Here is a 24862-nt window from a genome sequence, read left to right as displayed (position 1 = left end):
TACACAATGGTACTCCCACAGCCAAATTACCACTTTTTGCAAGGTTAAATATGATTTTAAAAGCAAAAACTTAATATTAAGTAAGTTATTAGACTTCTAAAGGTCTAAAGTTTGTCTTACCTTGTTGAGAGCCGAGAAGTGAACTTTGTGTTGGTGAACAAACTGTTTTCAAGAGTGGGTGAAGCTGTTTTTGAGATAACCTGTGGAGGAAAGACCCTCCTCTGTTGTTGTGACGATGTATGATAGCTCAGGTGTTGCACCATAGTAACCCTGTGATCTCGATCCGCACCCTGCCGCACACCTGCACTGAAAACACTCCAAATAAAAGAGCGATGGCCTCCTGAGACTCTCTCCACACACACACACACACACAAAAGCATATGCAGAACAATCTTCACGTTTAAGAACCATTTTTACTCATTGTCTTTTAATCTACTGATTTTTTAATTTTTTTATTTTAGATGGATGTAGTCAGTCAAGTCAAGTCACCTTTATTTATATACTGCTTTTCACAATACAGAATTGTGACAAAGCGGCTGTACTGTATTAAATAGGAAATAGTGCATCAATAATGCAAAAGGGCAACAGTAAACACTCAATTTTCAGTTAAAGGCAGTTCATCATATAATTCAGTGATGTCATCATCCAACTCAGTTTAATTCAAATTAAATTAATCGAACACATTTAGAATGTTCTAAAACAGAATTTTTATTTCAAATATTCAAACTGTTCTTTTCTGAAAAAATTGTTTCCACAAAAATATGCAACAGCACAACTGTTTTCAATATTGATAACAATGTTTTTTGATGAGCAAATCAGCTTATTAAAATGATTTCTGAAGGATCATTTGAGTAATGATGCTGAAAATTCAGCTTTGCATCAGAGGAATAAATTATATTTTAAATCACATTCAAATAGAAAATAGTATTTTAAGTAGTAATAATATTTCACAATTTTACTGTTTTTGTAAAGTATTTCTGATCAAATAAATGTTGCATTGGTGATCAAATGAAACTCAATCAAAACCATTAAAGATGTTACAGACCCCAGACTTTTAACTAGCCTAACCAGCAAGACATTCTTGGTCAACATGCTTCATCAGAAAGATCATGCTGGTTGACCAGCACCAAACCAGCTATAACAATATAAACCAGGAAATTAATTCTTTCACAAAGAGAACAAAAGCTAAAAAAAAAGAAACAAGACAATGTGATTTTAAACAGAACTTATTTACAGGAAATATCTTTTATTGTGATTGTGTTGATGGAGATGGCATGATATTTTGGTACCTAGAAATGGCATCTATGGGACCCCACATGGGGCCTCTGTGCACTGCCTGCTCCAAGTCAAGACGGCCCACCCCTATGTGTCAATACGGATGGAACTGTGGAATCTGACATGTCACATGATTTAATTTCATTCATATCCGCAGCACACATGGTACAGGTTTAATTAAATATAATTGGAGGGAAGCTTTCCTTATCAAGTCCCTCTAAAAGCGTTTCATCAGCATCTTAGATGCACAGGCCTACAAAAGGGCTCTAATTCTGGTCATTAAGTCATTGCAACTGATCAAATAACAAGGCCTATTACCTCTGCCTGGGGAGCGAGAGAAGACAAGAGACTATTATTAAGATTCTGTACTTGTCTTATCACTTGACTGGAGATCATTTATTTAATCATGTGATTATTAGTGATTCATAGCACAAGAAGATCAGTACTAGAATCTGATGGAGGTTTTTTTGTTGTGACGTATGTAGGGTTAATTAGGATAATTAGGCCATTTTCCCCCTTATCACCTCAATGGCAAAACGGATAATAATTCACAAGAATTCTCTCTATCCACCTTATTTTTCAAGATGGAAGTAAGCTGTTTTCTGTGAATGTGCAAGACTTCCGGTTCAGTAGGTGCTATAGGGAAATAGAGAGAAGAATAACAAATCGCAGTAAATAGTAAATCTGTTTGCACTGCAAAGCACTGTGTTCATAATTAAGATAATATGTTAAAATAACATAGTAAAACACACCAGTCTGCAATATCAAGCAGCAAAATGAGCAATTTTGTACAGCTATAAATAGCTGGAAGAGGATGAAACCGGAAGCCAGAAGAGACGAATAACAAAGTTCAGTAAACATTAAAACTATTTGCACTACAAAACACTATGTTCATAATTAAGATAATATATTAAAATAATAGGTTAATACACACCCGTTTGCAATATCAAGCAGCAAAATGGGTGTTTTTTACAGCTAAAAATAGCTGGAAGCAGAAGAGACATACATTTACAAATAGCCACACCCACTGTTATGGAAAAATAAGGTGAGAGCATGTGTGGTTAATTCTTAAGGCCTGTTCACACAAAGAACAATAGTCAAAATCACTACTATATTACCATCTTCAGCAACACAAGATGAGCGCCTCAATTGTCGTTTGCTGCTTTAAAGGGATAGTTCACCCAAAAATGAAAATTTGATGTTTATCTGCTTACCCCCAAGGGCATCCAAGATGTAGGTGACTTTATTTCTTTAGTAGAACACAAACGAAGATTTTTAACTCAAACCGTTGCAGTCTCGTGACGATACACTGATGATATAAATACTGTTCAGTTTCTCGCACAAACCGATCATTTCGTGTATTAGGACATCAGTGTATCGTTACGAGTCGCAGGGTTTAATTTGGTTTTATTTGTGTATGGTTTTTTTTTTTTACGCTCAAAGATTTGGTAGCCATTGACTGCCATTATATGACTGACGGACTGCAACGGTTTGAGTTAAAAATCTTCGTTTCTGTTCTACTGAAGAAACAAAGTCACCTACATGTGATGCCCTGGGGGTAAGCGGATAAACATCAAATTTTCATTTTTGGGTGAACTATCCCTTTAAATGTGTGTTTTAGTGACTTTGGAGCCCCCTACTGTTAAGCGAGTGGAATTCACTGTCATAAATATATATTTGGCATAATTACAGTGGATGGCGGTACACGTGCATTTGTTGCGGCCATAAAACAATCTGCACTTGTAGCTAATTACGTTCCTGCTCATTGATGAACTATATTGAACTATATTGTTCCTTGTGGCTTTATACATTTATGTGATGTAAAGATCCCTATTCTCTCAAAAAATGTATTCACCTTATTTTTTCCCATAAGAGTGGGCGTGGCCATTTGTAAAATTTATGGGTTTGGCTTTCAGTCTTTTCTGCATCAAGCTATTTTTAGCTGTACAAAACACACCATTTTGGTGCTTAGATTTGCAGACTGGTGTCATATTATTTTAATGTATTATTTTAACTATGACCACACTGGTTTGCAGTGCAAACAGTTTTCCGTTTACTGCACTGTATTTTTTTATTTCCCTATAGCGACTAACGAACCGGAAGTCTCGCCCATAAGCTTACTTACTGCGTTGAAAACTAAGCTAGATAGGTATAGTTGTTCATAGTTAGTGCGAACGTGCCGTTAGTTGTTTTTGCTCTGTTCTTTTTTTGCCTGGTTGTCTGGTTCAGCTTCAGCTGGTTCAGAAAGGTTCAGTGCTTTGATTGGAAACTCCAGCAACATCCTCCAAGCACAAGCATTTACGTCACGACTATTATTGCTCGAAGGAACGGGACTTGATGACGTACGGCGTTCTTGTTTTCTTAAAACTAGGCTATTAATCCCACGGAGTTACTCGCGAATTTCAAACATAACACTGTTAAATTGTTAATAGCAATATTTATTTAACGTTTATTTAATTTTTAGTTCCTGACAGTTTTTTTTTAAAGAGTCCAACTTAATAATGTGTCGTCGTGTTTTAAGATCTCTCGTTCTCTCCGAGGATCAAGACAAGTCTATTTTTTACTCCTGATCTCACCTGAGGGAGAGCAGAGGGGGAGTCAGGACGAGGCTCAGGTGTGTTTCACCCCACCCCTCCAAGCTAAAAGTGTTTTCCGTTCATTAAGATGATGAAACGTTTCCCTTCTAAGTACTGTGTGAATTCGAGTGAGAGAAACCTACTGAATGTACTGTGCTGCAGGGCAATGACCTATGGTCACACACAAATCCTTTTTTTGTTTTAAATATAATGTCTCGGTATTCATAAACAAAGTAACAGTTCATTAAAGTAAACAGCACAGCATGATAGTTTCATCACATCTTGAGAAGACAGGCAGCTCGCTGCTGCCTACTGTTTTAATGGCGATGTGTTTCTGACCTCTAGTGGCTCAACATTAGCAGTGCCAGAGTACTTTTAGTAGGCTTTTATTGAGATACTCTTGAGTTTTAATAATATTTTGAACTGAAAACAACTGGCACTACCATTCGATAGTTTGTAGTTCGTAATGTTTTTGAAAGAAGCGGCTGCATTTATTTGTTCATAATACAGTTCAAATGTAATTTTGTGAAATATTATTACAATGATAACTGTTTTCTTTTTGAATAGCCAGTATTTTAAAATGTAATTTATTCCTGTGATGCAAAGCTGAATTTTGTAGCATCATTCAATGTCACATCATCCTTCAGAAATCCTTCTAATATGCTGATTTGCTGCTCAAGAAAGGCTTGTAGTTATGTGAACAGCAGCTAACCTAGCACATACATATTGTCTGTACATCTAGACACAATCTATTTTGCTATGTATGATTAATAATAATCTCCACAGACAAATAAATATTTTGATAGGTCTGTTTTAGTCTAATTCCTAAACAGCAAATGTGAAATGTCTGTATCATACTGTGCATTATGTAAGAGCTGTAGGCTAGAATTTATTGACAACTCACTGCAACCAGATGATGATGAGCAAGTTGAGCAGCTACAGTACCGGACAGCTAATCCTGGTGCTCCTGAAGGCTCTTTGAAACCTCCGTCAAGCTGTAGTGGCTTTGTTTGAGCATCTGTGATGAGAAAAAATGCCAGCTCAAGTCTCATCAGAACACAAAAATGCTGAAAGCACTCTGAAAACTTCACTTCTTAAAGGAAAAGTTAACCCAAATATGAAATTTGATGAAGATTTAGTCACCCTCAGGACAAACCAAGATGTGGATGCGTTTGTTTGTTCATCAGAACAGATTTAGAGAAATTCTGCATTATCACATTATCACTCTGCACATCACTTACTCACCAAGGGATCCTCTGCAGTGAATGGGTGCCGTCAGAATGAGAGTCCAAACAGCTGATAAAAACATCACAATAATCCACAAGTAATCCACGCCACTCCAGTCCATCAGTTAACATCTTGTGAAGTGAAAAGCTGTGTGTTTGTAAGAAACAAATCCATCATTAAGGCATTTTTAATATTACAACTGTTGCTTCCAGCTAAAATATGAGTCCTCTATCCATAATATTGCTTTCTGTAATGAAAAAGATATCTCATCTGAATCAGGAGAGAAATATGCACAGATTAGACACCATTTACAAGCAACAGTTCTAAACAAGTATGTTGGTGGACTTTGTTGTGACACGACAACAGCAAAGGGACTTTTTCACTGAAGCAAGTGTTATTATAGATTATGCACGCATACTTTGGCCAAGCAATGATTTAAAGTTAAAGGGGTCATCAGATGCCCATTTTCCACAAGTTGATATGATTCTTTAGGATCTTAATGAAAAGTCTATAATATACTTTGGTTAAAAATTCTCAATGGTTGTGTAAAACAACACCCTTTTTACCTTGTCAAAATGAGCTCTGCAAAAATCATCCCATTCTGAGGAATTGTTTCTTTAAATGCAAATGAGCTCTGCTCGCCCCGCCCCTCTCTTCTCTCTGCTGCTCTGAGAGATTGTTTACTTTAGCCGCATTTAGTGCGTTTAGCCCAAGCGGCAACCTCCCGATCTCCCTCTTGAAGCCAACACAGAAGTGACTAAAACTGCAATTCTGCAATTCATCGACTGGCCGCTAGAGACTGGCTCCAAAAGGGAGTCAATCCCATAGACTCCCCATGTTAAAATGCCCAACTTCACAGCTGAAAAAAATATGTTTACAGCCTGGTACAAAAAGTGGTTTTGGTCTATATAGCTAATTTGTCCTTCATGTCAACTGTGAGGGGGGTGAATTTTTTATAACTCATCCATTTAAATTATATTAAGCCTTAAAGTTCTGCATAATTTAGGGTGTGGCCACTTGAGTGACAGGTGGATTGCCGCTGCTGTCACCACCATTGTGCTAGGCGGGCGTGGTTTCATCAACCAGCTCCACCCACGTCCCGCCTCTTTGCCCATTTTCGGTTATCCGGGAGTGACATGCAGTGACGCGATTCCAAGATGGCGACGGCCGATTTCCGCCCACTAAGAGCTTCAAAAACGCTCTTCAGAAACCTACGGGTGACATCACGGACAGTACGTCCATAGTTACAATTTATGGTTTAAAACTTGCTAACTAGCATGTTATTGGGAAAGGTGATTGCAGACATTCATAAAAAACCCATATGCTAACTTCTGCTATAGGTGAAGCTGGATCACGAATGATTTGCGCGAACATAGTCACATTTATGTAGATCGGGAAATGCATTCCCTTCACAAACAAATGTAATCCACTGCATCTTCAGAGGCTCAGATGTCGGGACGACCACTCGAGATATTCTTGTCTAACTTACATCCCTGCTCAGGCATTGAAACAATGGAGGTCGGACTGTTACAGCTGATCTTAGGTAAGACGCTCATGTCAATCAACTATTGTGGGAGCGGCTCGATTTGAAAAAGAAGATTTTATTTTTACAGATTAATTAAAAACCACTGCATGGATTTTTATCACTATAGGATAGATGTGCCAACACTACCAACATACATTAATGTTCAAACAACATGTAAAAGTGAAGTTTGCATCCGATGACCCCTTTAAAATGTCCTAATGATGGATCTGTTTCTTACAAACATGCAGCTTTTTGCTTCACAAGACATTAACTGATGGACTGAAGTAGTGTGGATCGCTTGCTTTTTATCAGCTTTTTGGACTCTCATTCTAAGGCACCCATTCACTGCAAAGTATTCATTGCTAAGCAAGTGATGTAATGCTACATTTCTCTGAATCAGTTCCAGTAAAGAAACAAACTCATCTACATATTGCAGAGCCTGAGGGTGACTACATTTTAATTTGTGTGTGAACTATTCCTTTAATGCAAAAACATGTATATGTTGTAATGCATTATAAAAATGTACTCATTTTAATCCTGCATGCATTTTATTTTTTAAAACAATAAATATGTTATACTTTATAAGTTCCTGCTGGAATACAGTCAATGCAAATTAATCACCCTAATTTATATGCACTGATATGAATAGCTCACATATCAGTTAATACCTTAAAAAATGACACACTTCACCTTTAAGCATTAAAGCACTGCATCTCATGTCAATCAGCTTCTGAGTGACTCATAAGTGATTTATATTTTTATTCAGTATTTGTATCCAGCCTTTCACACATTTTTCTGATTTATTCATGCATCCTGTACTAATATATGCACTGAAAACAAACCATACAAATCAAAAAACGATGTTGTCCCTATCATGGAGGATGTTTTTTTTTGCGTGAGAAGTGGATCATTAATGACTCCATAGAGAGCAGCTCAGTGGCCGTCTGCCCTGTCCTGCTCTCGGCTTCTTTCTGTTCGAACAAACCAACTTTATTCTGTTGAGAGATTTATGCATGACCACAGTGACACCCGACTGCAACTTCCTGGTCTGAAAACCGTCAAAACATAAACAAGGGCTTTTCATCTCTGTGAAGGCCTGACAGAAAAGCTATGATTAATGAGAGACAGAAAGAGAAAAGGCAAGAGAAACTAGTCTGCATAGGCCTGCTCATCCTTATAGAGAGATGGGTTGTTTATGATGCATTTTCTACTCAAGCCTAGCCAGACAAATGTGTGAATATTAATGGGAATGTTGTGTAATGGCAGTTTATGAAAATGTCATGCTAATAATATATATTAATGGAAGGTTTTAGACGGTGCAACAGGAAATGAGATGTGGAGAAAATCCTGAAATGCTGTAATATTGAAGTCAGTTGCTTTATACATTTCAACATCCGCCTGTTACACAAATACAACTTAAAGCCGTTAAAGAAACAGTTCACCTAAAATTGTCACCCTCATGTCAATGAATTTTTTATGCTTATCACACAAAGATATCATATGGCTTCAGTTTCATTAAAATTTAGTGGTGCTTTTGCATTCTTAACTGGAATTACTGTATATAAAAAAGGAGCAAACCCTACATTAACAAAGGAATTAACCTTTTGATTTGTTTGGAATATATGGCAGACTGTTCATTTTAAAGTGAGCTTTAACTAAGCTACAGTGCATCTCAAGAACCAACTGCAAAACAAGTACATTTTTTACAAAGTGTCATTTTAATATTATTTATTTATTATTATTTTGAATTAGCTTTTGTTTTTATATTTTCAGTTTTCATTTTAATACGATTTCTATTTTCATTTTTCTCATTTTTGTTTTTATTGATTTGTTTTTTAAATATTTGTACACTACTAGTCAAAAGTTTTTGAACAGTAAGATTTTTAATGTTTTTTACAGTGTCATTTGCTCACCAAGTTTGCATTTATTTGATCCAAAATACAGCAAAAGCAATAATATTGTAAAATATTTTTACTATTTTAAAAAACTTCTATTTGAATGTATATTAAAATGTAATTTATTTCTGTGATCAAAACAAAATCATTATTTCAGCATCATTACTCCAGTCTTGGATGAATAGAAAGATCCAAAGATCAACATTTTTAACTGAAATAAAAAGCTTTTGTAACATTATACACTATACCACTCAAAAGCTTGAGTCAGTATAATTTATTTTTTGGGAAAGAAATTTTAGAAATTAATACTTTAATTTATCAAGGATGCTTTAAATGGACGTTTATAATGCTATATGGTGTTCTTATGAACTTTCTGGTCATCAAAGAACCTGAAAAAAGTCTACTCAGCTGTTTTTAACATAAGAATAATAAATGTTTTTTTGAGCAACAAATCAGAATATTAGAATGATTTCTGAAGGATGTCTGGAGTAATGATGCTAAAAATTTAGCTTTGAAATCAGAAAAATAAATTACTTTTTAAAACACATTAAAATAGAAAGCAGTTATTTTTATTTATATAGTAAAAATATTTCTGTATTTTTCTGTACTTTGGATCAAATAAATGCAGGCTTGGTGAGCAGAAAAGACTTCTTTAAAAATCTTACTGTTCAAAAAGTGTATATATAGCTTTAATAACTCTAATTGTCTTTCTTATTAGTAATTTTAATACTTCAAGTACATAAATTAAGTTTTTCATCTAATATTTTTTTTTTAATTTTATTTCAGCTTTTTTTTTTTCAGATAACGAAAACAAATTTTATAATTTTTTAGTTAACACAAACATTCTAAGGATCCAAATGCTGTCCAAAAGATGTTGAGCAAAGTGACTCACTGCTAAATGCATAAAACCTAAAAAAAACTTATTGACAATCTGTGCATGATATTTGTCTTTTGATTGCGATTCTTGCATACATTCAGTCCACCTCATTCAGTAGAACTAATAATGACATTTAAATTCAAATTATGAATTTTTGCTCATTGAGACAGAACTGCAATGCATCAATCTCCGAATATGCAGTACATACGATTCAAATCAAACAAATGGATACTTCACAGATCTCTCCATTTCTAGGTCAGAAATGAGTGGCACAGGAACATTTGAGCTGGTCAAAGCTGGTCAAATGTTGGATCATCCTTGAACTACCAATGAAAAGAGCGTTCACACACAAACCATACCAAGAGAAGAGCAGTGTGGGGGGGTGAGAGAAAGAGAAAGAAAGAGAGAGAGAGAGAGACACTACAGATGCAGGAGGTGGTGCTTGGACACATTTTAGAGGCGTAAAGGCCTGCCTCATTTGGCGCAGATCAGATCTTTTACAAAAAGCCACATCCAGCACTCAAAACAAGAGAAAGTCGCCGCCGGCCGCTGCCAGCATCCTCACCACGCCGCAGGAGTAACAGCAGCCTGGCTGTTGCATCAACAACACGTAGCTTGACATGAATCCCGGCGGTCTGCGTGGCGTGCTGGACGTCAGCAACGCAACCTGGGCTCTGTCGGAGCGCTCCGTCCTGCAGCCCATGTGGGATTACCTTCAGGAGAACCACGAAAGCACCTTGCGCTCGCCGCTGTTTCCCGTCGTCCTCTCGGTGTCCATGTACCTGGTGCTGGTGTTCTTCTACACCGTGCTGGACCTGCTGGCGCCCACCTGGCCCTCCATCCGACGCTACCAGATCCACCAGGACCGCACCGTCACTTGGTCCAACATCGGCTCCACTTTGGCGCTCACCACGTACAACCATCTGCTCTACATCTTCCCAGCCGCCGTAGCCCAGTGGCTCTGGCGGCCGCCCGTGCCGCTCCCCCGCGAGGCGCCCACGCTCACCGCCTTCCTGCTGGGAATCTTGGGCTGCACAGTGGTCTTCGACTTCCAGTACTACTTGTGGCACCTGCTGCATCACCGCGTCGCCTGGCTCTACCGCACCTTCCACGCGCTCCACCACCAGTATCGGCAACCCTTCAGCCTGGTTACGCAATACCTGTCTGCTTGGGAGCTCTTCAGCGTGGGTTTCTGGACCACCATGGATCCTTTGCTCCTCCAGTGCCACTGTCTCACCGCCTGGGCGTTCATGCTGTTCAACATCTGGGTGTCCACCGAGGACCACTGCGGCTACGACTTCCCTTGGGCGATGCATCGTCTGGTTCCCTTCGGCCTGTGGGCCGGAGCGGTGCGTCACGATGCTCACCATCAGCAGCCGGCCACCAACTTTGCGCCCTTCTTCGCCCACTGGGACTGGCTGGGGGGAACCGCGACCATGCCGGCTCCTGTGAAGACAAAAATGGAGAAAGAAAAGGACGAAAAGGAAGCCTGAGGCTCTGCTTTGCTTTTCACACCCTTGCTCGCATCTCTCTCTTCACTCCATCTGTCCCGCCCTGTCTCGCACGTTCCCCGCCGCTATTCATCTTCTCCCTGAACTGCAGACCGAGTACTAACAAACCAGTAGAGAAGCAAGCAGCACATTCCCAGCGAAAGCGTCCTGCTCCTTGAATGTATAAAGTGTCTTTTCTTGCAAATCTATCTATTTTTCTAAATAATAATAAAACAAAACCTCTTTAGCATTTAATGGCCAATTGTGGAGTTTTGTGGCATATCTCAGGTTTGTAGTTTTGGCCTAATGTCTTTTAAAAAGATAATATGTGTTCCAAATGCCTTGTATTCCAATGCTTGTTAATGTATTTTGACACTTTTCACTAAACTTGTGTCAATAAAATGCTCTGTTGTTTGTTACGTTTATCTTCAGCTGTGCTGATATGCATTCGAGGATGCTTTGTGACCTCTAATATAAGCACTGACAGTTATAATCGTTAGAGAAGAAGAGCTTGTGAAGTAACTGTGTGGCATGTTGGCTAACACAATTGGCTCACTGTGATTGCTAGAAGGATCTATGACTACTTACATCATCACTGCTGCTGCTTGTGTTTGCTAGTGCAAATTCAAAATGTTCAAAATGCAGACAACATGAGTAATTTTGAGCATGGTAATTGGGTTCACATAGTCATTGATGACACAAAAATGAGAGTTTGTCAGCCTAACTGTGTATTATTGTCTTTCTTTCATGAAATACAAAATAATATAAATGAGATATTTGCCACAATGTATGAGCTGCTCTTTCAGCAAAAGTGTATGATGATTTAGCTGTTGTAAAAAAAGACAAAAAGCACTACATTCCAAGCTTTCTGAAGCCATATGATATATGCATCTGACAAACAGACCACAATTTAAGCCACCAGAGCTCTGAAGTCATTAATTATTAATCATGTCGTTCCAAACCCATAAGACCTTTGTTCATCTTCAGAACACAAATAAGATTTTTTTGAAGAAATCTGAGAGCTCACCGACCCTGCATAGACAGTGGTTCAAACACCCATGCAATCCCATTTTTAAATGACACCGATTTGCCTGTCTCTATTAAAACTTTGAAAAAAAATCATACCTGGACATTCAAATCTGCTTTCGCACTGCCGCTGACAGAGAGCAGACATTTACCATGTTTGAGTAAGAATCAGCTTTCAACTACACAGTATTATTTCTATCTTAGAGTCATTGATGTCTATGGTAGTGATTAAAATAGAGCAAATCCCCTTTTGAAAATGCACGACAAAGACTGACATGGACGTTATATAAAAAATAAAGTTGTTTTTACTTGAGAACTGCAATAAAGAGACTGACTTTTATGTTATTCCAACTCCAACCAATTTTTTCTCTTTCATGAAACACAACATAAGGGGTTTGACAGAATGTTTGAGCTGCTCTTCCACTGAAAGTAGATGGTCATTTATAAATATATAATAAATAAAAAAATAAAATAAAATGATAGTTGTGCGCAATTTTACAAGATGTCTAAAGCCATACAATAGATGTGAAATCTCATTTGCAATTATGATAATTATAAAAAGGAACTTTCTGACAATCATGCCGGGTTGGATGCTATTATTGGTTCTTGCATGTCACATGACCATCATGATAACCAATCATAACAAGTTTAAAAAAGTAACTTTAAATTACATATTTGAGAAGTGCATAAGGCTTAAAGGAATAGTTCATGCAAAAATTGAAATCAGATCATAATTTACTCACTGTTATTCCTAATCTTTGTTCAGATGTTTGAGCTGCTCAGTGAAAATAGATGGTGTTTTATACTGCCAAGGTGTTAAAAAAAGACAAAAAGCTCCATAAAATGTGAATTCTGCACTATATTCTGAGCCTTTTGAAGCCATAAGATAGATTTGTGTGAGAAACAGATCTTTTGTTAATTTCAAAAATAGCACTTTCTGATATATTATGCCAAGTGGGACGTCACAAAGACTGAACGATATTGTTTGACACTTGAGAACTGCATTATAGAGACCCAAAAATTTGGTCATAATAATTGACGCACTTTCTTCCATGAAAGACAACATAAGATGTTTGGCAGAATGTCTGAGCTGCTCTTCCACTGAAAGTAGATGGTATGATAGTTGTGCACAATATTACAAGATGTCTAATGCCATGCAATAGATGTGTGTGCAAAACAGAGCTCTGCAATCTCATTTGCAATTATGCTAATTATAAAGAGGCACTTTTTTGACATACCATGCTAATTAAAAAAATGTGACATAAAATTAATAAAGTAATAAGCCCCAAGAAGCCATGGTGTACAGTGAATTAATAACAGCTAAGGTGTTACAAATTTACTGTAAACCATGGCTTCTTGGGGCTTATTGCTTTTATAAAACAGTTTTTCCATATATGTAGTAAGGTTTCACAAAATAAAACAGACTAAATAAAGTGTAATGGTATTTAATAATAACATTATTCTTCCGCCAACAACTGTTGTAATTGCAACAAAGTGATTGCTGAGCAACACACAGACATACACAAAGGTGTATGTTTGTAGAGTAATTTACAACAGCTTTGAACGCGGCTCAACCAATCAGAATCAAGGACTGGAACTATCCATTTTATAAATGATGTTTAAAAACTGCATGAGGGTTAAAGATACCTTTTTTTAAGCTGTTTTTAAAAAAAATATTTTTAATAAATAAGATATTTTAAAAAATGCCAAGGTCCAAAACAACATTTTATCTCTTTGACTTTAAATGCACAGACAAAATGCTGTTTGTGAGAATATGTAAATTAATTTTAAAATAATCAGAATTTTTCATATATAGAGTATGAGTCGTATGGACTACTTTAATGGGTTGAAATGACAGTGGAGCATAAATAAAGACAAAATTTGAAAACTACTGAAAGAAGAATATATGTTTACACTTCAGGATATAGATGTCCAACCAGCCTGAACATACGCCACACCATGCAGTGTTTGTTTTCAGCCACCATTCGCTTCTATGCCACACTATGTTATTCGACAGTTTTACATAAGAGAAGCCCGTAGAGAATCTGGGCTGAGATCAGTCTACAGCCAAAGCGGAGAGGCAATGCTAATTAATCATCTTCTCTTTCAGCCTCCTACTGATCCCTCTGGCACATGGAGAATAGCTCTCCATGCTTTAAAAGAGAGCGAGAGAGTAGAGAGAGAAAGAGAAATTCAGATCAAGTTGGCTTATGACACAAGGAACTGAACAATTTCAGATATGATTCTGAGTTTTTCACCAGCATGCAATGTCATATAACACGGAAGACCTTTAGCATAGGGGGCGGCGGTGCTATCTGCAACCTTTGGCTCGTTTGGAGGAGGCCAAACAAACAAACAAACGCGAGAATCTGAGCTTCGCGGCGTTAGTGCATGCGAGGCTGAGCGGTACCTGGCTCTCGTCCAGCAGCTCAGTATCTCTGAAGACCTCAGGCTGAGCTCTCTAAACAGTAAGTTGTTATCTGCAGCTCAGCACAGGAAACACTGGAACATTTCCCATCAGGCACCGTTGTGGACGCCTCCCCCTCTGGCACGGCAACAGAGGGGTCCTTGAGGAATGTGGAAACTGGGAGAAAATGTGGACTGTGTTTTAAGCAAGTAGTTATGCAGGAGAGATAAGATAATGTTCAGACAAATCAACAAGGTATCTGTGAACATCTGAGAAATTATTACACATTCACATTTACACTGAACATGTATAGGATACATCGATCACCCAAAATGGCAAGAACTAAACTTGCTTTTTTGCACTAAATAATAGCATAATCATCAGTTCACCTGATATGATTGACTAATAACCTACTACCATGCTACTTGTGTTATTTATGCATTATATAATATGCATATTGTGCACAGTATGCATGTTTTATGCATGCATTACTTTGATGACCTATTATATTTGCAATATACAGTATACTAATGCAGTGCATTAGACCTTTCAATTTTAATGTATAGTATGAAGTAGAAGCAATATCCAAAAGTCACTAAAAGACATTTTTACCCCCAATTGTATAAAAAATGCAAAATAACTGTATAACTTAAGTACAAAAAAATACAAAAGTACTTGTGCAATAGAGCTACACAGCTCTGCAACAGAAACGTTTATAGTTCTATATTGCATACCATTTTACATATTGTTTAAAAGATACTAAGCAGTACATAGTTTATACTGTGCAGTACGCTTCATTCTGAATAGGCTACTTGGAACAATAAATAAATAAATAAGTGCTGCACTTACCAGATCTGTACAGTAGATGTCGCTGTGTTCAATACTCTTCCATCAACGTGACTAGTAGACTGAGAGATAATTGTAGTCATTCTCAGTAAATGATGAAATTGAGAAATAGAGAACAAAGCATTGTCATTCTATTGTTAACTTCAAGGCATGTAAATCATTCCACATTATATTAAGGTTATGAGGCCATCTACATTGTATTTTACCCCCCCAAAAAAGAGCAAATAATTTGATTGTTTATTTTTCATTTACAATAATGTAAATATATTATTGTATATTATTGTAAATATATTATATATAAATAATAAACAAACAAACAAACAAACAAATAAATAAATAAGCCATGTTATTTTTATTTATTTATTTATTTTTAAATCAATGTTTAACCCAAATTTTATGCTGGTTGTTCTGTAAATAAATAAATTAATAAATAAATCATTTTTAAAAAATTGCGGACATACATATAAATAATAAGATCAAATAGCTGTCTACATGATGTACGTGTCCTATTAGGGTAGATAGATAGATAGACAGACAGATAGATAGATGTGAATGCTTTGACTGAGACATGACCACAACCACCAACAAACCTGCTTCAACAGGCTCAGCTAAACTGGTTTGACCAGTTGTTGTGTTTCCGTTAAACATAGACACAATGAGTCTCACAGTCACGGTCCTATTTTTAAATATAGGCCAACACACATGCATCAAAGACTCGAGACCCCGACAAACACAGCAGTGCACAATAAATTATTGTGTCTTGAGAAGTGATCCTGAATCTTAAACTGCAGGTGGCGGCGCATGGGCACATGTGTTCGAATGAGAGACGAGTCCAAAATGTCAACACTTGCTTCCTACAGTCAGACTGGACTCACTAGCACTCATTAACTCAGGTTGTAACATATACTTGTCCTTCACGGTTAAATATTCCTCTACTCTTCTTTAGGTGACCCTGGAGGTTTGTTTATGCTTGGAAAAAATGTAAAGCAGAAAAACAGGTTGTCTGACACAAAGAGGGAGGAAAGGGTGAGTGAAGAGACAAAGAGAGACAGCAGGGGGTGGGAGAGATGATAGAAAGAGAAGTAACGTCTTCCTCTCTGTGCTGTCAGTGTTACGCAATAGGAGCTTTACTCGTTTTAAACACTGCTGGTCTCTCATAAACAACAAAGGCCAAAGTTCACAAACTTTCTGACTTTTGTTCGTTTCTTACCTTAAAATATCTGTACTGGAAAACTTAAAAGTGGTGTTTGCTAAGGCAAGTACTGTTGTTACTCATACTTCAGGTTAGAGATTTGAACAAACATCAAGGATTAAACTTTTATGCTGTACCCTTTATGCCACAAACATCAATTATACCTCAAATATGTTGCCTTTTAAGGAAACGTGTGATATTACTTTCCTAAGTCGAATTACAGTTGATAATAAAAATGGGCTACAGACCAGAATAGTAAAAATAAAGGGTTACTAAGTCACCACCTAGCAACCTGCTAACAATATGTAATTTAACAGATATATGCTGCTAAATTACAGTTGTATACTGTAGATGACAAAACGGCATTTTGCTGTTAATTTCAAAAACAGTAGCACACTATATTTTTACAGTATAATGCTGGCAACCACAGCTGCCAGTAGATTACCGTTTTTTTACAGGGAAATTTTTTACAGTGTAGCAAGTAAAATAGCAATGTTTTAAACAAGTTTCTGCATTGGCAAAAAGGAAGTAAGATGTTGTCCTACTTACCGTTGTTCGGCGAAATTTCACGGGCGAAATCTATTCAAACAGCAATCCGTGGGAAACCACACAGGGTTGCCAGATAGTTCAATCGCTATTTTTTCGCAGGTTTTCCCTACGTCGTGGATCCAAAATAACATTTCAAATCACATTCCTAAACACTAACTAAAAATAATCTGCAAAAACAGTGTGAAAATAGCCACATACTTGAAGAGGAAGCAAATTTCTCTCATGTTCCAGTTGCGAATTTGCCGCGATGGTCAACAGAAAACTGGTTAGTTTGAAAGTGGCTTGGGCTTTATACATCGCTATACTACTGACACTGAACAATACCCTAATACAAACGTAAAAGATTTCAAATGCATTTATTTTATACTAAGTATAGTTCAAGCCTATTAACAGACCTATCGTTCGAGGCTTACTGATATAAAAATTGTAACTAAACTTTATTTGGAGTACTACACAATGCACATTTCTTAATAGTAAGCCTAAAATATGTTTTAATGTCACTGTTAATGAGGACTGTAAATATTTTGCATTTAAGTGTATTTGAGTGTACCTGAGTGTACTTAAAGAATACTTGCAATAGTTCCACTTCAACACAATCAAATATACTTAAGTATATCTTTAGTTGGACTTCCACAATTAAAGTGCATTAAAGACAAAATTAGATGTTCCAAATCAGCAGACTTTAAATATGCCAGTTTAGTATACTAAACGTACAACTGAAGGGTATTTTTTATTAAGTACATAATATGTGAATGTATTTGTAGTATACTTAGCATGAAATAAATGTATTTTAAATACGTTTTAGTATATTTATTTTTCACTAGGGTATTCAGGTTCTTACACAGGAGATTTCACTTATATGAAATTTCGTGTCACCTGCGAAAACTGTGTGAAAATATCCCTTTTCTGTGGACTTGGCAACACTGATCGGAAGTTTTGCGTAAGGACGAAATACTTCGAGATGGAAATTTTGCTATAGACCAATTTCGAGTAGACGTCACAGTGACGTCATTTGCAGCTGCGTGCGCATAGTGGTTGCAGAAAAACACTGGTACAAAGTGGAGGTAAACGGGTAAAATCCACACATATGCTGTTCATAGGGGATGTACTGTATTAGCCATACAGTCACAGCATGACATATTATTTAAACTATTACTATTAACTTTTTAACATAACATTTTTTTATTTTATCTTCTGAATTCTGATTTTTGTTTATCACAAATGCAAGTATATCTCCTAATTCGGACTTTATAACTCAATTTAACAAAACTAGTGAGTTTGTTAATCAGGGGCGTCATTAGGGCTAATCATTCGGGGCTCGAGCTAATTAAATTTTATTAGTGCATCCCCTTTATTTGCCAAAAATAAAATTTAATTTTCATGAATTAAAAGATAAATTAATATTTTATGCCTTTATTTCATAACCAGAAAAATGTATATACACAACACATAATTTCATTTTATGCATTTGTTTTATGCATTTAAATAAATAGACATGCTAAAACAAATTTGGTAACAATAAAATATTAGGTGAGAAAACATAAAACACTTCATATGGCCCTAAACATAATTTTGATAAATTGACGTTAAATTGTATAAGTTTCATTGTTTTAATTAATCAGGCATGTTTTTTGATTAATACAACTAAATATACCCATTAAAAAGGAGTCCAGAAAAATTAAAACAGAAAAAAAAAAAAAAAAAAAAAAAAAAAAATGAAATTAGAAAAAAAGTAAATAAAATGGAATTTGAAAAAAAAAGGGGCCAATTTTTGCATGCATATATATATTTTTAAATTTATTAGTTTTTTTATGTAACATATTTTTGTAAAGTTATAATTTTGTGATAATACTTTGATATGTTTGCTATTTGCAGTGATTACTATTTACTGTTTTTTCATAGTGTAACAATGTTGTTTTGTGCCACTGCTTTGGCAATGTATCTGTCAAATGAACTAAAATCGAAAGCACAATATGACACATGATGAGTTCATGATCCAGTGTTTTCAGAGTATCAGAAGAGGGGTGAGTCAGGTCATCAACCTTTTTCTTTGTTCAATTTGCACACTGAACATGGGTTAACTTATAGCTCTTATTTTCGAACTCTCAAAGTGCACCAAGTTATTGAATTTAACTTTAAAATATATCAAATTTTCTCCTGGGGGCATGTCCCCCAGACCTCCCTAGGAGGATCCATGTTCACCCACCTGTGCCTAACAAAATCTTACGTAATTATGATGTGAGCTCCCATCCACCACTACTAGCCCCTGATGTTTTGCCACCAGCCCCTGATGTTTTCTAATCCTAGAAACGCCCCTGTTGTTAATTCTGAGGGGAAAAAAGCAGTAGTGTGGGATATAAACTTTGAGCTGAGGGGAAAAGAGAGAATGACGAGTTGTTTTTCCTCTGGAGCTGTGGGATATAATCTCGAAATTGCGAAAATAAAGTCAGAATTTTGAAATATAAAATCAAATTTACCTTTTTTATTCTTTTATACCATGGCTCCATAGACTGCCACTTGAACCGCCCATAAAAAACGTCATCCCTGTTTCGAGTCTGTAAGACTATCCCGCTATCTAACGTCAGTTTCATTGAATAACTTTGCTTATCGCTGGGTGACAAGCTGTTGTAATATGCGAATAACATGTTGAAAATGGCATCTAATCAATATAATCTATACTCTTTTTAAATCCAATTATTTTGTAATTCTCTAGCTGTAAAGGCGATCTCTCTGGGTTTTCTGCAACCATGCTGCGCGCGCATCCCGAATGTTTACAAACAGATAATTGGTCTATTTGCCGCGTTGACCAACAGAAAGTTGCTTAGTAATAAAGTGGCATGTGCTTCATACATTTTTGTACATGCAATTTCGTCAATGTCACAATATGTCGGGAAAAAAAACATTATTACAACCTTTTCACAACGTGGAAAAAAACGTTGTTGTGTTTGCTGGTTTATGCTAGCGTAACAGAAATCTACATGACAGTATCACCCGGGAAAACAGTGTCAAACTAGCCCATTTCCGTGGATTTGGCAACACTGATCGGGAGTTTTGCTTGGGAACGAAATATTTCGCGATGCAAATTTCACTCATGTTCCAGTCAGGCGAATTTGCCGCACTGACCAACAGAAAGCTGCTTAGTTTTAAAGTGGCTTGTGCTTTATACATCGCTGTACTACTGATAGTGGACAATGTACATGTTTTTACATGCGAAATTTCGTTAATGTCACCTTTATGCTAGGCATAACAAAGAAATCTAAATGACAGTGTGGACTTGGCAACACTGATTGAGAGATTTGCGTGTGGATTGAATATTTTACGTTGCAAATTTCGCTCATGTTCCAGTCAGGCGAATTTGCCTTGATGACCAACAGAAGTGGCTTCTGCTTCATACATCTCTATACTACTGACAGAAGACAATATACATGTTTTTACACGCGAAATTTTTGCTAATGTCACCTTTATGCTATGCATAACATAGAAATCTACATGACGGTGTCACTGAGTCTTCATCCACACCACATCATGCAGCAAAAACCAACTTGCGAAATGCATCCTCTTATCACACGTCTAATAATTATTCCAATGATGACAGTGAGAAACTGCAACCTAAATGCCATGGACAAGACCAGTGCAGTATCCATAGCAACATCAAAAAGGCAAACACATCTAGAAATGGTCAGGAAGCTGTGAAGTCAAGGATCGAGAATCTGCGTGTGTGAAATTGGATCATCGCAGAGTGAGACAGCGTGAGAAAACGCGGGAGGGGGAGATAGAAAGTTTGTGTATCTTATTTGAGACTGTGGTTGGTCGTAGCCCAGCCTGGAGGCTACATATATCTGACCCCACACAATACAGACATCTGAGACCGAGGGAAATGTAAATGAATGAGATGAATAGACACTTTCAGATATTGATGCTACCTGAGGGGCTGGAAGATATAGCCTGTTTCCACCTATGGGTGAAAATAAAAGGGTGATTGTGAGACAAGGCTGAAAAAAACTAGAAAGGACTAGAGGACTAGAAGGACTAGAAAAACAAAATCACATTTGTGGGATATAAGATGTACACAATTTGTAAATAGCAAAAATAGTACTTTTATTCAGCAAGGATACATTAAACATATCAAAAGTGACATTACAGACATTCATAATATTACAAAATATTTCTACTGAAATACAGAAATGTTTCCTGAGCAGCAGATCAGCATATTACAATGACTTCTGAAGGATCATGTGACACTGAAGACTGGTGTAATGATGAAAATACATCTTTGCATCACAAGAATAAATTGCATTTTAAGATACATTTTAAATAGAAACCAGCTATTTTAAATTTCACAATTCACTGTTTTTATTGTTTTTTTTTTTTTTTATCACAGCCTAGGGAGCATCTTTAAAAATAATATTTTATATATTCTAGTTTTTATAAGTAAAAGCCAACTTAAATAAAGTAGTTACTCTTACTGTTTTAATATTGGTAGCTGGCATTTGGCTGTTTTTCTAAACGCAATATTTTTTAAGTTCAAAAACACCTCACTTCCTGCCCTTCAAACATGAAGAAACTCAAAGAATCAAAGGTCTAAAGCTAGTTAAACAGGCTCAAGGTTTCTATAGACACAGAGGATATTGTGAATAGTATGCTAAATATTTGCTAAACTAGGGAGTGAGCAAAGCCGCACTATAACCGATCAATGGAGCCCAGTGTGAATTCACTAGAACAGCAGTTTCACTGATACAAATCAGACAAGTCACAAGTGCGAGATATTGCGATATGAAACATGCTCATACTAGTAAACAAAACAGGTTAGACGATTACAGGTGCACTATTCATTGAAACATAAGCAGAATGAACTTGTGTAAATCACTGTGTAAACAGTTTCACATTTATTTAGCAGGTTTTTAAAATTTATTTATAAGCAAATTCACTCTGCTCGTGTTTCACAAATGAGGCACATTTTGTTCCCACAAAACAGTTACTACAAGTATTTACCAAAGGAATTTAACATTTTGTAGCCACAAAGATACCATCGTGAAGTGGTCACAAGGTTAAGTTTCATAGTTGGTGATGATGACGTAGTTTGTCAAAGTTTCTGAAAACAACATAATGACTCACCTCTGACTCAATTATTTATAGGAAATTCAGCAGAAAAAACGAATTTTCATAGCAAACAAAACATTTATTCAAAAGGCGTCATGCCTTCAGAAGTTAAGCTGACTATATGTGTGTTAACAGCTGCATGCATTTATGAAGTACAAAGACATCTGATAAACCAAGAGACTGTGACATGTTAAACAGTGTGTGAATGAAAATTTAGATGCACACTGAACGCCATTTTTGAAAGAAGTTTTCTTTCCAGTGATACAGCTGAATTTAGAAAATGAATCTGAAAATGTACAAACACGTGCAGCACAGGCAAGTATAGTGACCTAATTGTGGCTATGTAACACAGTGAGGTATAAAACAATGTCACTATGACTAACTGGCGGAAAATCTGGCCTTGCTAATCAGATTTGGTATAAAAGAAAAAAATAAGAAAATATTAAAAACAGAACAAATTCTGGCTAAAAAATTAAGTATTTTATCCATCACAGGCTGATAAATTCACATTAAATATAATTTCAAAAGGCCTATCTGAACAATATCAAATGTAACAACAGAACAATGTGGCTGGAAAGTTTCTCAAGTTTTATGAGACAGCTTTGGCTTTACAATCCTGAGCTACAGAAACAGACTGTTCTGTTCAACTCTTCACGGCTCCCTCAGCTTTGGATTTACGAAGGTCTTTCATATCTTCATAAACACTTCAATCCGCTCTCATCCATGGAGAGCACAGAGCATAAATAATAGCAAGATTTGTATATTCCACAGCGCCACAGATAAATACATTAACTTGTGTCCATCATGGTCCATCTACTCTCAGCAGTTGCTGCTCTCTGTGTTGCCCGTGCTCGAAGTATATGTCTTGGTCCTTTTAGAGTACTTCATCGAGCTGAACGACACCCTCATCCTCTCCACCGTACGACTGCTGCGGCACAGTAGCGTGTTTTTGACTTGCTCCCTGAAATCATCCGAGACGTAATAATAGATGAAAGGATCCAAGCAGCTGTTGAGACTAGTCAGGCACAGCGTGAGGATGTAGAAACCGTAGCCGTTGTTAGCCCAGCCATTTCGGAGGAGAGTATAGTGCACGACCAACATCACGTTACTTGGGATGAAGCAGACCAAGAACGTTACGAGCACCGTGACGATGAGAACCACAGCTCGTTGGCGGGTTTTTCCAGCGCTGCCCTCGACTGTGGAGCTCCCAAGTGCACGAAGGAGAAGGATGTAAGCTGCGATGATGATCAACATTGGGATGAAGAACACTAGACCTGCCATCACCATGAAATAATAATAAGGCAGTTGAACATCTAGCAATATATCGCCCGACTCGAAGTTCTTCGTGCTGACGACACTGACGTCGTGGCAGGTGGTGATGTTGAGGTCAGTGATTTCAACCGTTTGCTGGTACAAGTACAAAGGCGTGGTACTGACAGAAATGAAGATCCAGATACACAGAGATACGATGATTGCAAACTTGGTGTTTTTCCTTTGTTGGGAGAGCGGGTGAGCGCAGACCCAGTACCGCTGGATGCTCAGACAAGTGATGAAGAGGATGGAGCAGTACATGTTGCCGTAGAAGAAACCTATAAAAACTTTACACATCCCTTCCCCAAAAGTCCAGTTATTTCCTTTCAAATGGTAAGCGATCTTGAGAGGCATCCAAATGACAAACATAAGGTCAGCCAGTGCTAGGTTGCCCATGTAAATGGCAGCAGGGTGAATTTTCTTCGACCTGAACAGTAAGACCCATACAGCCATGGCGTTGGTTGGCAACCCGACCACAAGTACAATTATGTAAATAATTGGCAGGAAGACATTCGTGAGCCCGCTCTTTAGAGTATCTGTGGTGATCTGATCAATAAACAATTTGCCTGTCTCTTCATCCAGTAAGATTATTAAACTTCGTCCTTTGCCTGTAAAGTTGCCTGAAACGTTACTTGAAACGTCACCTGAAACAAAACACACGATTCACATTCTAAATGACTGAGTTACAAACAAACAAGTGTTAAAAAAATAAAAATATGGAAAATATTAGAAAAATACGATTTAAAGCGACTAACCTGGCAGTGCCAAAGCAGAAAACATACACGCGAAAAGTAACAAGGTCCAATAGCTTGCGTAGACAGCCATAATACGTGTTTTTCAAACTTCTTGGTGAAGTGGAAGCAAGTCCGTCTCGTGCAGCGCCGTATGAGCTCTGCTGTTCCTCTCCCTCAAATGTTTTTGGTCGACCTACAAGGCGGAAGGACACACCTTACTGAGCGCTCAAAGCGCGCCGTGTCTGCTTACCTGCGTGACGTCACATGCTTGACGCACTCCAGTCAGATCCAGCTGGGAGTTTCGAGCACTGACCGAAATCAACAGTGCGAACCGAGCGTGGGTGGAGAGAGAGACCGAGACTCTACTGAGTATGGTGTTGAAACCATTAACCATTAAATATGCTATTTAAAGCGTATCTACGTGTCATTTCTAAAGTAGGCTATCAAGTCTTAACCATTTTGTTTGATTTGTCATGTTTATTTCATCAAAATGACATTACATTATCACTTCCCTGTTCTCAGACCACAACTTACTACCTACACTAAACTAAAATGTTAAAAAATCGCTAAAATGAAAAAACATATAGCCTGATAATACACTGCCAGTCAAACATTTTTGAAGAGTAAGATTTTAAATGTTTAAAGAAGTCTCTTCTGCTCACCAAGCCTGCATTTGATCCAAAGTACAGCAAAAACAATAAAATTGTGAAATTCTTTTACTATTTAAAAAAACAAAACTAAATTCATCATTACTCTAGACTTCAGAGTCACATGATCCTACAGAAATTATTATAATATGCTGATTTGCTATTCAAAAAAAAATGTTATTACT

At 37.0% G+C, this 24862-nt stretch overlaps 2 protein-coding genes across 5 annotated transcripts in view; both read right to left on the bottom strand.

The window, feature by feature from the left end:
- The window catches only part of s100z (S100 calcium binding protein Z), a 30594-nt gene extending 6230 nt beyond the window's left edge, over window positions 1-24364 (bottom strand). The window contains exons 1-5 of one of the 4 annotated variants that reach the window (XM_051093037.1): window positions 24281-24364; window positions 15148-15206; window positions 14302-14475; window positions 4756-4869; window positions 121-315 (exon numbers count right to left, since the gene is read on the bottom strand). In XM_051093037.1, the coding sequence (XP_050948994.1) occupies window positions 121-263 (143 nt within the window). In that variant the 5' untranslated portion in view covers window positions 264-315; window positions 4756-4869; window positions 14302-14475; window positions 15148-15206; window positions 24281-24364. Of the gene's footprint in view, window positions 1-120; window positions 347-4755; window positions 4870-5096; window positions 5200-9940; window positions 11075-14301; window positions 14476-15147; window positions 15207-24280 lie in introns of those variants that run through there. The other 3 variants (XM_051093034.1, XM_051093035.1, XM_051093036.1) reach the window with 3 other exon arrangements.
- Window positions 21214-24294, bottom strand: f2rl1.2 (coagulation factor II (thrombin) receptor-like 1, tandem duplicate 2). Its single transcript, XM_051093038.1, has 2 exons — window positions 24052-24294; window positions 21214-23940 (listed from the first exon to the last, which is right to left on the bottom strand). Exons 1-2 carry the CDS (start codon window positions 24119-24121, stop codon window positions 22805-22807), a joined length of 1206 nt encoding a protein of 401 aa, XP_050948995.1. The 5' UTR covers window positions 24122-24294; the 3' UTR covers window positions 21214-22804.
- Window positions 24365-24862: the final 498 nt, after the last annotated feature.

This window comes from Labeo rohita, chromosome 21, assembly GCF_022985175.1.
Source record: "Labeo rohita strain BAU-BD-2019 chromosome 21, IGBB_LRoh.1.0, whole genome shotgun sequence".
In the NCBI taxonomy this organism is placed as follows: Eukaryota; Metazoa; Chordata; class Actinopteri; order Cypriniformes; family Cyprinidae; genus Labeo; species Labeo rohita.
The sequence above is the reverse complement of the archived record's forward strand: the minus strand, read 5'-3'. Positions and strand labels throughout refer to the sequence as shown.

Bases quoted from the DNA above. Each gene is read 5' to 3' on its own strand.
- f2rl1.2 (XM_051093038.1), bottom strand. From the start codon at position 24,121: ATGGCTGTCTACGCAAGCTATTGGACCTTGTTACTTTTCGCGTGTATG. The intron at 23,941-24,051 runs GTTAGTCGCTTT...GTTTTGTTTCAG, and splicing joins TTCTGCTTTGGCACTGCCAG to GTGACGTTTCAAGTAACGTT.